This window comes from Lupinus angustifolius, chromosome LG08, assembly GCF_001865875.1.
Source record: "Lupinus angustifolius cultivar Tanjil chromosome LG08, LupAngTanjil_v1.0, whole genome shotgun sequence".
Taxonomy (NCBI): domain Eukaryota; kingdom Viridiplantae; phylum Streptophyta; class Magnoliopsida; order Fabales; family Fabaceae; genus Lupinus; species Lupinus angustifolius.
Window position 1 is genome coordinate 7,538,483 of NC_032016.1, and position 14,585 is coordinate 7,553,067.

The window sequence follows — 14,585 nt, forward strand, 5'->3', positions numbered from 1 at the left end:
GTGATATTTTATAAGATCTTATTAGATTTTAGATCATAAGTTATTGTATTAGGTTAAATGTTAAATTTTGAGAGGGACAATCGTACCTTTTGAAAATGATTAGTTATTTATTCATGAGAGAATAATTTTTTTATTTCCGACAAGTATCATTGTATTGGAGGCGATCTTATCTAAGCCGGGACATCCACAGGTATGTGGGGCTAACTCTCCCCACGTGTATATTTTTTTATCCACAAGACTCAAACATGAAACTTTGCTTAAGGAAAATCAAACATGTACCACCTGAATCAACATCTGCGGGTGAGAGGATAATTTGATTATATGAAAAAAGAAAGGAGATTTGATTCCTTTCAGCAAATGGTGTATGACGCCATAGATGGCCGACTCCAAGTTAAATAAATAACAACCATAACATACTCATCATTAGTTGAGAATTATGCATATTAAAGAAAAATATTTAGGAAAACAAAAACAAAAAAGGCAATGGTGCACTTCCGAAAGGGAAAAAAAGGGAGTCTTGTGACTGATCAAAACAAATTAAGTAAAATCTAAAAATTTAATACATAGTGATTTTTTGGTGGATCACAACATTTTAACAATTCAAAAATAAAAACACAATGTGAGAGACAATTAACTTTTTTTTCCTTCAAGAAGTTAAATTTGGACATATATACTTAAATACAATGTTATATATGCTATATAGTTATTAAACTCGGCTCAACTAATCAAACCGAAATCCGAGTACCCGGCAAGTTTGAGTTTAATAACATCCATCCAAGAAGTGTTAATATCATGAATCGAATATTTGACATCTTGGTCATTCTAAAAATCTTACGTTACGCTATTAGACCAATATTTTATTGGTAATTACAACATTTGTGTTTGGAACAGTGGCACCCTTTCTCTTGGCAGAAATATGTTTAGGACAAGTTGTGCTTATACGCGTAAACTGAAAGGTAGAATTAAGTGTTTGTCATCCATGCCGCACGTACTCATTAGTCATTACTATTCTTGTTCATTTTATGATTTTATCTATGTCGGGTGTTACAACATGCCTTATATTTTATGAAGCACTTGCATCCTTAGATAACATTTACAAATATTATTCATACTACTACCAACATAAATAAATATAGATTTCCCATATTTTTGGTTATCAAAACCTAACAATAATTTCTCTTGTTATCACATTATTATTGAACACAACATCCTTAACACACACCAAAAGCTAAGACTACATGGCAATGGTTTAAATGTCATAAAGAACCAACAGAAACAGCTCTGCACACAACATGTTGGTTGAATAGTTCAACAATGTCATCAAATCATTCTGGTAGTTGTATCATATTTGAGAATATAGATCTGTTATTATAAATTATGTCTCTTATATTATCTCATGCTAATAAAATCATATCATGTTAATTAAAAATTTTAAACTTTGATTATTATTGCTGCTTTTACTTTATTATCGTTGAACAAGACAATATGTGAAACAAAATTTGAGACAATTGTTCCATATTTGGGTCATGTCCACATCTCAAAATCCTTTATGTCCTCTCATGTACCAAGTCTCACACTTCCACAAATATTTCACCACAAATTAAAGGGAAATTTTAAGGCTATTGCAAATAATATTATTTTAATGCACATCATGTTGTAGCTGGAAATTAACTTTATGGTATATTTGTATTATTATTATTAGTACATTTTGTAGCTGATCCTTTCCAATCATGAATGAGATCTTTTTCTATGCATAAATATAGTCCCTATTTGTCATTACCTTAGATGGTTGGGTATATATATACTAGTACTTCTCTCACTTTTCCAAGCATTGAAACAAACTAAGCTTCTTATCTCACTAGAACACAATAGGACCCTACCCTCTAACAAGTTTTTCATAAAATGGAATCTACTCATCTAATCTCTGAAGAATGGTGTTCTCTTAGTGGACTAAACATAGCTGAAGAAGCTGATTTTATGACTCAGTTGCTTGGTGGAAATTCCACTTTTTGGTCAAGCCATGAATCCACAAACACCAACACCAATTCATATTTTCCATCAAATGTTGAAAATTCTAACTTGTTATATTGCTCCCAAGGGAGTAGCTCCAGTACTGATAATAGTGGAACCTGCTCCTTTGATCCAGCAACAAATTTTGACTCAATGTCCATGGATTTTTTCTCTGGTGATTCCAACTTTAGTCCACATATTTTTCAATGGAATGGCAACTTAAGCCAACAGATAAATGTACTAAACAGTGATGAAGAGCCATGCATAGACCAAGATAAACCAATTCTTAATGACTACAATTTGCATGCAGAAGAGGATAAAATCAGAAACCTGATGAACCATGCTAAAAGATCAAGGAGCTCAATAGAGGAGGTAGATAGAATATACAAACTTAAAAATATGTTACATGCAATTTAATTGTGTGGTATTCTGATAATGGTTTTTGTTATGTAGGTCTCAGAAAACATGAGGCATGCTAAATCAAGGAAGATTCCAAAACCTGCTTCAATGAGTAGTTTCAATGTAGGATTAGCTTCAAATTTTGCCCCTTCATCTAGCAGCTATAATTCAGAAGGTGACTCTAATCCTTCTCTGGAGCTAAATGGAGGTGCATCTCCAAGTCTGAGCCCAAAAGATTCTACACCTAATAGAAAATCAAGATCTAACAGTTGTCTAGCCACTGGTCCACAAACCCTTTATGCAAGAGTAAGTCCCATTTTAAAGTCACATCTTCAACAAAATCATGTTTAATTATTATAAATAAGGTGGCCCAATGCACGAGTCCGGAAACAGAAACTGTTTTCAGGATTTGAATTCGTGACATCATGATCATTAGGCAAGAACCTTATCGTTGCACCAAGTTCACCATCTTATGTTTAACTATTATCATTGTATTAATAATCTTGTCTTTGCATCTAAGGATTTTTACTCTTGATTTATGCAGAAGAGAAGAGAAAGAATAAATGAAAGGTTGAGAAAACTGCAAAGCCTTGTCCCAAATGGAACTAAGGTAACTTCCTAATGGCAATTGAACTATACTAAGAATTGGTTAATGTGCTCAATTGCTGATCTTTTTCTCTGTGTGAAATTTAGGTGGATATTAGCACCATGCTTGAGGAAGCTGTCATATATGTGAAGTTCTTACAACACCAAATTAAGGTAACAATTTGAGAACCAATCTCAGTCTACATATAAATTGATAAGTTCTTATTTTCAAAAACAATAGTGATTAATTCATTCTTTAATTTGAATGTAACAGCTTCTGAGCTCTGATGATCTATGGATGTATGCTTCCATTGCTTGCAATGGAATCAATATTGGACTATAGTCTATAAACTATAATCTATAGTTCTGTATTATAGTAATTAAAGACAACATTTTGTCAGACCGGAGATAATACATGAGATAAGATCTGAGACAAGAGATCTATGTTTCATTATGTGTGTATGTGGTTGAATCCATCTCATTACTACTCCCCTTCCTTATACTAAACATAAAAATAGTATACATCAACATATCAGCATAGAGTGCCATTTTATGTTGTTTTTGTTCAGTTCATTTGTATACATGATGAAATGTAAGGACACATTATTTGAGTTAATTTGGTGACTCTCTGAGAGAATAATTGGGATCAATTGATTGTACTATTTTTTTCTTTTCTTTTTTATGCCAAAAAGTGCATTAATCCTTTATTAAAGCAAATGTGCATACATTAGATCTAAGTAAACAGTTAAACTATGATATGAATAAAGGTTAACTAAACATGGGTAAATTTTAAAATAAGTTCATAAAAGAGAAAAATCATATGGGTATGAGGATCCTTTTTTATAAGTAAAAATTTTTATTAAGAAATTGAGGTAAGGAAAATAACTCAGGATTCATGAAATGCTAACTAAATAAACCAATCTTACCCCACTATTACAAAACCTTCCAAAACAACTATCATCCATGAATCCCACATCATCTAAATTCACCTATAATCTATAATATTGCATTTTCATTTGATCCAGATCCATGACTTAGTTTTTACCCTACCCACTATTTCATCCATGGTTGTATTCTTCTTGAAAATTGTTGGATTCATATTTGTCTAGAGCGTCCAAACTCTAATTATCTAATATTTATATTCATATCTATATCTCAATCAAAACATTACATAAACTTTTGTCTTCTATTAATATCGAGTCTTGTAATAAATATTGGTTGCTCAATGTCATAAGATACAAGAAAACAAAGTCCAAGTCTAATTTGATTTAAAACTACAATAACATTGCAAAGTTATGGGGATCTTTAAATTGGCCTACAATGAAGAGGAAATCAATTTTCACTCTCCTAAGTCATAACTCACCAAGGGTGAGTTGAGATGGTAATTAACCTCAATTTCTTAGGATCCTACTACAACCCACTATTTGCTCTTAAATGAATTCAGTGTAATTTTTTTAATATTATTTCATAATTCCTAATAACTTAGGAAACTCAACTAAAATTCTATTCAATCATACAATTCACCAATAGCAGTGTAACACTGTATCTATTCAAGGACCCATCATATTAAAACTGAAGAACCCCTCATAAGCATGTAGCATTTGTATCTATATATTCAAGGAGCAATTCTAGGCTAAGTTTCCAGCTACGAATAAAGGAATAAAGACTGATAATATAAATGAATGATTAATATCACTGACTGTGTACAAATTTTTATATTGACAGTTTTTTAGTAAGTTATTTTCTTGATCCCTTCCACTAAGACAAATCATCATGAATTAATATGTATCATATCTTAGATTAACTAGTATGAGTCGAAAACAATGTAAATTCATTGCATCTTCAACATGATTCAGGTCTGATTAATGTCTCTAATGTTTTTGCCTTGATTGCTTAATTGTTATAACCTGAATCAATCATAATTCAGCTTCCATTTGATTTGGCAGATAAACATGTCAAAGTAATGAATCATATCATGGAGTATTAGGTTTACACGTTATCCTTACATAACTACTATGCAGTATCAAATTTAGATCGACTTCAGAATCTTTCACCACGGAGAAGTTTCATTATTATTGGGCATGAGAAGAGTGGAGAGAGATACCACTTACCCAATTTCTCATTTATAAATTTTTTCATTAATCCTCTCATATATAATGTTGTACCAAAATATATATATATAAATAAAACATGAAATCAGACTAATAGAAAACGTCAGAAAGAATATATTGAGATCCATTCAGAATATTCCCATGCATGAATACAATTAAAAAATGTATGACTACTCATTAGTCAGAAGAAGTTACCCTGATACATAATTGATTAATTTTGTCAATGATTTCTTTCTATCCTATTCCTACTACTGCACATCTAGATTATGACCCTGATTCACCAACTCAGCACATACCATATAAAAATTTAAGCTAACCCCTCAACCACAAAAATCACTCATTACACCAATCCACGTATATCTCAAAAATCTAAAACTGAAACCTTAGTTGAAAACTGAAATCTTAAAGAGAATGTGGTAGGTTTTTAATAGCTTTTAAGGGGACAAAAATCCAAATATCAGATAATCCTGTCTAGCTAGTTTTGAAACCACTTTTAGAATGTAAAGACTCATCACCACGTTCTCATTTCTTACATCATTTTCATTTTTGTCTAACTCCATCACATAATTTTTATAGTATCATATTCATAAATATTTAATACCAACCCCACGTCGGTCTCACAATTAACAAGTGTATTTTTCTTCATAAGTACTTAAATATTGTGCTTATATTGGTTGATATTTATGGTAGTATTAACTAAGGTACTATTAAGGAATAGTGCATATTAATATATGGGTATTAGGATTTAGGACTTAGTCAGAAACTAATTATTGGCAATTATGTTTTGAGAACTTCTTATATCAATGAAGTCAATTCACAGTGCTATATTATTTGTACCTGTTGGGTATAAATAGAGTACTGATCTCAATTCTCATTCAAGCATTGAAACAAAGTGAAGCTTACAATATAACACTTAAAAAAAAGTACTTTTTTAGCTATAAGCTTCCAAAGAAAAAAATATGGAGCCTTCTGAAGAATGGAGTTCCCTTAGTGGATTGTACACAGTTGATGAAGCTGATTTTATGAGCCAGTTGCTTGATAACTGCTCAGTCCCGGAGCAGCTCTACGGAAATTTCGATATGGAAATTCCATCTGCATTATGGGATGATCATGAATCAACACTAGCTGGTGTGACAGGCCTTAACAAATGTTCATATTATCCTGAAAAAGTTGCTAATACTAATTTTTTGCATAGTAGTAATAATTTCCCTAGTACAAGTGGTGGCAACTACTACTTCAATGATCCAGTAACCAACACTGGCTATGTTCCTATGGGTTTTTCCTTTGCAGATTCCGAGTTCAGCCCTTATAGTTTTCAAGGGAATGAGAATCAGTGTATAAATGAAAATATTGAAGAGTTTGGTGTAGAGGTTGTTGCTGACCAGAATTTGCAGGCTCGCAAGGAATGTGAAGAAGTACTAGTTTCTGAGCCAGCAGAAGAGGATATAACCTGCAACCTCGAGAATTCGGGGAAAAGATCTAGGAGATCGACCGAGGTAGAATAAACAGAAATAGTGTCTTTCCCTTCTGCTCTTTGAATAAATTACTTGCTAGTAATTTTCCTCAGTCTTGGTGATGAGCATTTTCTTGTCCTGCAGTGTTTATGATTATGTGTTTGATTTTGCATTGTTTGATCATTTCTGATTTTATAGGTCCGGAAGAACAAGAAAAGTGTTAAACCAAAGAAGAAACTAAAATCTGCTTCTATGAGTAACACTGAAGAGGATACTAGTTCTGGTTTTCAGGGTCTGAGCTTGAGTAATTACTGCTCAGAGGATGATTCCAATGCATCTAAAGAGAAAAATGAAGAAGGGTCTTCAAGCTTGAGCTCAAAAGTTTCAAAAGATCTCAAGTCAAATGGCAAACCAAGGTGTAGTAGAGGTTCTGCTACTGATCCACAGAGCATTTATGCAAGAGTATGTTCTTTGCCAAGTGCATTTCATTAAAATATGCATGTTCCATGCTAATAATTGTGAACTGTGAAAGGATTACAACTCAAGAGATTTTTTCTTTTTCATTGTGCAGAGAAGAAGAGAAAGGATAAATGGAAGGTTGAAAATCCTACAAACTCTAGTCCCCAATGGAACAAAGGTAATTTTTTCAATGCCAATCATTACATATATATTTATTGGTATTGGTTGAGACTTGAAGCTCATAAGGCATTTTTTCTTTTAAAAAGTGCTCTTCTTTATTTAAAAAAAAACACTTTGCAATCATGTGTTTATTTGGTAGGATTTTTACTACAAACCTTTATCTAAAAAAGCTCAAATTAAGATGCTGAAAAATTCAGCTTCTAAAGAGAACATTTTCCTAAAAAAGTTTTGAAAACCCACCTTTTTAAGATGCTGAAAATCTCAAGTTTGATTATTGAAGGTGGATATCAGCACTATGCTGGAGGAAGCTGTGGAATATGTGAAGTTTTTACAGCTCCAAATTAAGGTAACATTAACAACTTCATTTTTTTGGTGCATAAAATTAACAACTTGATGATCCTCCCTAGTACTTTACTTAATATTTTCCATATCATAGCTTTAGAAATAATAGTAACTGATACATGTTTTGCCACTTTTTAACAGCTTCTAAGTTCTGATGATCTCTGGATGTATGCTCCAATTGCTTACAATGGAATGAACATTGGACTAGACCTCAACCTTAATAAAACAACCATAGGAAATACATAGCAGAGCAATGAAAGAGGATGCAGCAATTAAGATCTGAGGGTGTTTCTTCATGTTTATGTTGTATCATGAGTAATTATTAGATGGTGTTTGATCCTAAAGAATTATGAGATTGTTAATCAAGTGAAGATTGTGTACTTTTTAAAAAATATCAGACATTGTTCTAAGTTGATTATTACTTGACTCTTTATTTATGATTTTTTGATTATTTATGTTTGGTTTCACTGTTTCACCAGCCTTGGAACATCTTAAACATTCCAAATGTAGATCCAAACACAATCATAATTAACTTCAGCAAAACTAATCTCAAATCAATATTAAAGGCTAATTTCATTCTTTAGTTTTATTACATCTTAGTTTGATGATGTTATACACATTTAGGTTGCATAAGACTAAATTAAACTAATTTGAACATTCATATTAAACTTTCAGAACACAACCTGGAAAATTATGCATCTTTTGAGGGACTAAAATAGTAATTTTCTCATCAAAGGTTAACAACTGGGTTTGAATGGAAAATGCTTTTCTTCTTTTGCTGGGTTAAACTATGCAAAGTTTGATAATGGTACTTGTGCCAATTATTCCTCTATAATACATTAAATTAGCTTTAAGCCTTTAACTATAAGAAAGCTATTAACAGGTAAAACTTAAACAATGATGAATACTATTCAATCTTTTAGAAATACAAGTAAATTGAAACTATATTTTGTCAAAAACAATTTCTGGAACATTAGTTGCAAAAATTTATATTTATGTCAGGTGCCTCAAGGAATAAAACAGCCCCTCCAGGTAAGTTTATAGGCAAATAAGTCATACACTTTAGAAAGAAAAAGGCAGAAACAACACCACTCAAACAAATAACAAGATGTTAACTGGTTCTACTAAAAGCAAGACAAGTTACAATAACAAGTGTGGAACAAACGTGGCATGAACACAAATCCTAGTATCTAGTAAAATGACTTAACTAACCCAAACATGAGCCCTTTCAAGTATACAACTTGCTACATTCCCAATAAAAACCAGGGCAGTTATAACTTTTTATTGTGCATATGATACAACAGACTATTTAGTTCAAAGCTCAGCATTCAGAACAGCTCAAAAAGGTAAAGGGTAAGCCACAACCGTCCATGCTTCAGATCATACATGGTTATGGTTTAGACCAAGAGTGACAACTTTTTCCTTTCATGCTCTTTCTTCATTGACATGATTTACAACTCCTTCTTGGCTGTCCAAGGGCATATACTGTGCCATGATGGCTCTGATTTCAGAATCCATGTATGACTGCATAGCATACAAATATCAGTATATTGTTAAAACTTCTCTTGCTTCTTAATAGAAACAGAAAATAATGAATGAAGAAATGCTGATGCAGTAAACTAGCTTAATTTTTCGGTTACATTTGTTATGTAAGTGTTCTCATATTTGAGTTTCCAACATAAGTCTCAGCTGATATGGAATTACATAGATCTTAATGCTGTCTGAATTTAGAATTAAAGAAGGCATCATCTTATAACATCACAGAACTGAAAGAATAAGATGAAGCTTACCCTTATTCTATATTTGTACACAAGGTACGCCCCGCCAGCAGCCACAACTAGGCCAACTAAAATGACCCAAAAAGCAGTCCAAGCAGATTTTCCCTGCTGACTAGCAGTTTTACCTGCAGAATAACAACCAAGTAGGAGATATGAAAACAAGCATATCAAATGAAATGCATGTGTAAGAAGGAAATGTCAAAGTGCATTTAACTCACTTATGCAAGTGTCATGGTCTCTGATATACAGAAGATCCCCGCTACAGCTGCAGTTATAGCTGCCCCAAGTATTCTTGCAGCTACATTCAGGGCACTGACAAGCTTTCTTCTCTTTGCATTCATCAATATCTGTAAGTATGAAGCGGAAGGAGTTCAACTTCAGATATTCATCGTTTTAGTTATGATAAAACATTTCCAGTTATCGTGAAGGTCACAATGTCAAGTAAAGGATTAAGAAGACTAAACAATTATTTCAATGGTGAGATAAAGTTAAAACATGGTTTATCCAAGTAGATTTTACATAGAAGTTTTAAGATTTCTATTGCTCTCATATCTCAATTGGGTTCAAAAGTGTTGTGCATTGAGAGTAAAGAGGGTGCATGACATGATGGAAGGACAGAGAGGAATTAGATCCAGGTTTCAGCATCAGGTACTAGTTCAGTCATAGTATTAACAGTAATAGCAAGCCAAACCCCAGTTTAGAGTGTTCAAAGTAAGTTTCATCCTCAAACGAGATGTTTGGCAAAATTTCAGTCAGGTTGTGTTCAAACAGGATTTTGGTCTCAAACAAATTTGAGTGGATGTAAAAAAAAGTTCTTTTTGTAATAATGGGTCAAAGAAAAATGGTAGGAAACTGCAAACCATTACAAGAGTAGTCACACCTGACAAAAAAACAGGATCCATGATTCTATTAATGGCGAATGTTGTATTTTCCTTACTGTTCTAGATAACGGCAAGAGTTTGCTCCAGAGAAAAATTAAATAAAAACACAGCATAAATATATCTCACCTTCACAACTTTTCACACCATCTCCTTTAAACCCTACAGGACACTGGCATTTAACCTCTCCACCATCCTGTTCATGAAGTAATGATAATTAATATCATAATCCAGCATCCATTCTGGATTTTCAAACGTATAGACCTTCAACCATTAAAGATTTTTAGGAGGAAAAAAAGTAGTGTGTGAAATGTGAAGGATCTTAGTCACCACTAACCGAACAAGCAGTAAATGCATGTCCATTCCGGGTGTCATGCCAACAACCTCCGTTGTTTATCTTGCACCGTCCAGGCCCACTAGCTGTAAATCCAGAAGAAACTAGGAGAATGAAATTATGAATACAAATTTATGAAAAAAATACAGATGTCCTAAAACAAAAGGATCATCACACAGCACTGAGTTTGCCCTTTTCTTTTTCTTCAATTACAGTAACATGGACAGAATTAGATAAAGTTCTGATGATATTTAAGCAAAATAGAAAAGTAAATTTATTGCATTTTAACCTTCACAGGTTGTATAACCATCTCCTTTGAATTGCACACCATCTACTAGGGGGCATTCACATACTCTCCCACGGAATGTATCCTGAGAAAATATTGACATATGTAAATAGGAATGCAGAAAACTGGAATCCACACACACTCATTTAGATAGTTATTCCACTCAAATATAAGGAAACTTCTCTTCTAAAGTGAGAAAATGATGTATACCCACCCTTGATTTAATCTAAAGTATATTATGATATTAACCCACTAAAATTTAATGGTGGATGTACCCTCACTTGCTAACTTTAGAGATCATCTCAGTTATGACTTATGAGGAACCTTATCCCAAATATAAATACCTTGCATGCTGTGATGTTAGCTGCTCTATCCTGCCAACAACCACCATTTTTATCCAAGCACTCATTTGTCTCCACATCTTCCAAGATGATTTTGCCACTCAAAGAATCAGGTCCAGAAATAATAAGTAAACTAAAATATATTCTCTGAATGCTAAAAGAAAGTAAGCACTTACCATTGCTCAAACAAACAGCTGGTTCAGTAGTTTCTTCAAACCCAGAACAAATGGCTTTTACAACAGCACCTTTCTCCAGTTTCCCTGGAAAACATAAAAATAAAAAGTTTAAGAATTGGGAATGTAAATCATTACTGATCAGAGAAGAATATAGTACCAACCTCGATACTGTCGATTATTGACAACAAGAGTGGGCAATATGGTAACATCACCTCGTGACCCCTTCCCAACCTACAAGAACTAGATTGTTAAACATCTGCGCATAACTATCTGACACAATCAGACACATGATAACATAAACTGAACAAAAATATAAATGGTCGGTACTTGGGCGTCTTGCTCTTCTTTCAACACAGGATTTTCAGAATCAGCATTAGGATCTCCCATGCACCTTTCAATCTTTTTAAGATCGAGGCCTGCAGATATTTAATAATCATATTTGAAAAGTCATAATCACCTACCCAAGGAATGCATAATAAGCGATAATGATTCACTTACCAAGTGAATTAATGACAGCATCTGCACATTCCTGGTTGTATTTTTTCTCCTTCATTGGGCATCTGATTTGAAAATCAGTTACATAGTCCCACCACACCCAAGGCTTGTTGGTTTCATTTGCCACCTTGAAAACACATAGCTGCCTTAAATTCTCAACAACCACATCTTTTCCATCATAACCTGAGCTAAAGTCCTGCTCAGGATCCGGAGCACAGTATCGTCCGTGATTTATGCACTGTGACTTGCACTGTTTGCTTAATGTGAATGCTTGAGGACAGTACCAAGTTATGTAATGGGGTGTAAACTGAGTGTAACCACCTTTCTCTAGTATCTGTGCTGCACCTTTAAAATCCTTGACAAATTCCATCAACATATCACATTTAACTCCGCACTCATCATTGCTGTTGGTCCACAATTCATACTCTACACGATCATCTGGGTGGGGGACGGCCTCTCTCCAATCGAGATTTATGTTGACCATATCTCCACCACTTAATGCATTCTTTAAGCTTTCACCAAAACTTTTTCCAATGAGAGCTGATGGTATTGTTATGTTCTCTATGTATTTTGCAGTTGATCCATCCTCTTCAGGTGTGTCCATAGTTATTAAGTTCTCTTCAATATCATCTGCAACAAGAACAGCAGAAGCTCCAGCTTTCTGTGCATTCCAAACTTTCAAAGCAAAAAAGCAATCTGCAAGGAACACATGAAAAGCACTTAGAATATAACTGAGAGAACAGTTTAAGACTTGGTCTTACATAAGCATATATATGATACTGTCTGATCCCTATCACGCGTGGAAAGAAACAACAATCAAAGCCTTTTCCCAATAGGTGAGGTCATTGATCAAACAACACTACTGTGTTCTATCAAAAACCAAATCTTTCGATAGTTCATTTACACCTAAATCCTTTCTAATGGTTTCACCTAGATTTTTCTTGGACTTAATTTCTCTCTAATTATGGGATCTCCACCTAATCAACTCTTAAAACTAGGGTTCTATTGGTATCTTAGGTGCAATTTTACCATCTTATCCTCAATAGATGCCACTCCTACTTATCCTCAAATACATTCATTCCTATATTATTTTTCCTTGCATGCCCGCTAATTCAGCACAAGTAAAAGCAAATCACAAATTTAAAGTCATATGCATGCAACTATCAAGTAAAACCTAAAGTCCCATATTTAACTATCAATCCATTCAAAACAAATTAAAGGGGAACAGCTTTTTCTCATCTAACAAAAAACAGATAAAACCTCTAGCATCCGATGAGTTAACCCAAATTAATGACCATATAACTCTTACCAAAAAAGCAATCAAGTAACATTTAAGAACCCAGCCAGAATTAAATTGCGAATTCCGAACATGGATGGACAAGGAGAGAAGGGTCACATAACATTAATCCAATTCCAAGCAGACATGAACATGCAACATCAAGACATCGAAACTACACTGACAAATGCAACCAACTTTAGCTCAACAACAAGACCCAAATAAACCAAGTGATAAAAATAATAAACTTCAGCAAAAAGGGAAAACAAGCTACCGAATCTTATAACCAAACTAATTAAATTGACAAAAATAGCAAAATCCAAAAAGCAAAAACAACTGAACTACAAATTAAAACATGCAATAAGTGGAAGCATCAGAATCTTACTTCCACGATCGAGCAAAACGATAGTGGGAAGAGCACCAGACTTGGATTTGAAAGAAATCCCAAACTCATCAAACTCCTTGCAACCCTTTTGATTATCCTTTGGGAACACCACGTTCCCAGCCATGCTTCCACCGTATTGGGGTATCCCAAAGTTCCCAATCGCACTGTCATGCGTTCCTTTGATCTTTTCCGGCGAAGTCACCGTCAAACTGTTCTTCTCCACCACGAATCTCGCCATTGACGACGGCGCAAAGGATAGCAACATAAACCCTAGAAATAAACACAGGGAAGATCTCCGATGCTTCATTATTGGGAATAGCAACTGGGTTTTCTGAATTCTAAAATGGGTATGCTTCAGATTTCAGTTCTGTGAAGGATGAAGCACAAAAATTGCACCTTTATCCTCAGTTTCTGCTAAAAATAGAACAAAAGTTGATGCAGAAAATGATGTTGTTTAAGGAAAATCAAAGTGATGGGATGTTGTGTTATGAAGATTAATTTTGTTTGTTGAATAATGAAAGGTTTTGTGTTGTGTTGTGTTAGAAACGAATCTCACTCACTCTTCAAAGACTTGGAGACTTGGAAATGGAAAGATATTTCTGTCTTTCTCTCTCTCTCTTTCCAATGTGATAAAACACTTAATAAAGAGATTTAAGAAGTTTTTATTTTAGAAGAAAATTCAATTTTACTCACATCTTTAACTTAGGATTGTTTTCTTTTCCTTTTCAAGTGATTTTGTTTTCACATCTTTTTTCCACATCTTCACCATAAAATATATTTTCTTTCCTTATTCATGCTTGTATTATACATCATATTATTTACCATCTTTGACATTTTAGATAATTGTTGATTAGTTAATTTTATTAAAGAAAGTATAAGCACAAATGCAGAAAATAGTGTAAAAATAACATTAACACTAATTAAATTTAACCACTAACATGTAGAATTTATAATTTTTTATAGAAGTTAGATTCATAAGATAAAAGAAATCGATACATTGAGTGGTCTAAGCTCAAAGAAAAAGAAAAACCTACTCCAAAACACTATTAAATCTGAGAATATGGAAAGATTTTCCACAAGAAACCATTCATGAGAA

General features: G+C 33.4%; 3 protein-coding genes across 3 annotated transcripts; 2 read left to right on the forward strand and 1 right to left on the reverse strand.

Moving 5' to 3' along the window:
* LOC109353864 (transcription factor bHLH84-like) lies at positions 1,903–3,337 on the forward strand. Its single transcript, XM_019596223.1, has 5 exons — positions 1,903–2,382; positions 2,464–2,715; positions 2,954–3,019; positions 3,103–3,168; positions 3,269–3,337. Exons 1-5 carry the CDS (start codon positions 1,903–1,905, stop codon positions 3,335–3,337), a joined length of 933 nt encoding a protein of 310 aa, XP_019451768.1.
* On the forward strand, positions 5,968–7,994 carry LOC109354443 (transcription factor bHLH84-like). Its single transcript, XM_019596941.1, has 5 exons — positions 5,968–6,601; positions 6,758–7,021; positions 7,131–7,196; positions 7,479–7,544; positions 7,682–7,994. The coding sequence occupies exons 1-5, from the start codon at positions 6,065–6,067 to the stop codon at positions 7,784–7,786; spliced, it is 1,038 nt and encodes a 345-aa protein (XP_019452486.1). The 5' UTR covers positions 5,968–6,064; the 3' UTR covers positions 7,787–7,994.
* Positions 8,611–14,104, reverse strand: LOC109354442 (vacuolar-sorting receptor 1). Its single transcript, XM_019596940.1, has 12 exons — positions 13,490–14,104; positions 11,832–12,524; positions 11,661–11,749; positions 11,495–11,564; positions 11,334–11,417; positions 11,161–11,237; positions 10,820–10,901; positions 10,534–10,616; positions 10,326–10,392; positions 9,537–9,665; positions 9,331–9,443; positions 8,611–9,064 (listed from the first exon to the last, which is right to left on the reverse strand). The coding sequence occupies exons 1-12, from the start codon at positions 13,794–13,796 to the stop codon at positions 8,966–8,968; spliced, it is 1,893 nt and encodes a 630-aa protein (XP_019452485.1). The 5' UTR covers positions 13,797–14,104; the 3' UTR covers positions 8,611–8,965.

Excerpts from the sequence above, each read along its gene's own strand:
- LOC109353864 (XM_019596223.1), top strand. The coding sequence starts at position 1,903 with ATGGAATCTACTCATCTAATCTCTGAAGAATGGTGTTCTCTTAGTGGA. Across the intron at positions 2,383-2,463 it reads CAAGGAGCTCAATAGAGGAG|GTCTCAGAAAACATGAGGCA; the intron begins GTAGATAGAATA and ends TTTGTTATGTAG. Across the intron at positions 3,169-3,268 it reads TCTTACAACACCAAATTAAG|CTTCTGAGCTCTGATGATCT; the intron begins GTAACAATTTGA and ends TGAATGTAACAG.
- LOC109354443 (XM_019596941.1), top strand. The coding sequence starts at position 6,065 with ATGGAGCCTTCTGAAGAATGGAGTTCCCTTAGTGGATTGTACACAGTT. Across the intron at positions 7,022-7,130 it reads CACAGAGCATTTATGCAAGA|AGAAGAAGAGAAAGGATAAA; the intron begins GTATGTTCTTTG and ends TTCATTGTGCAG. Across the intron at positions 7,545-7,681 it reads TTTTACAGCTCCAAATTAAG|CTTCTAAGTTCTGATGATCT; the intron begins GTAACATTAACA and ends ACTTTTTAACAG.
- LOC109354442 (XM_019596940.1), bottom strand. The coding sequence starts at position 13,796 with ATGAAGCATCGGAGATCTTCCCTGTGTTTATTTCTAGGGTTTATGTTG. Across the intron at positions 11,418-11,494 it reads CAATAATCGACAGTATCGAG|GGAAACTGGAGAAAGGTGCT; the intron begins GTTGGTACTATA and ends TATGTTTTCCAG. Across the intron at positions 9,666-10,325 it reads TGGTGTGAAAAGTTGTGAAG|ATATTGATGAATGCAAAGAG; the intron begins GTGAGATATATT and ends TCATACTTACAG.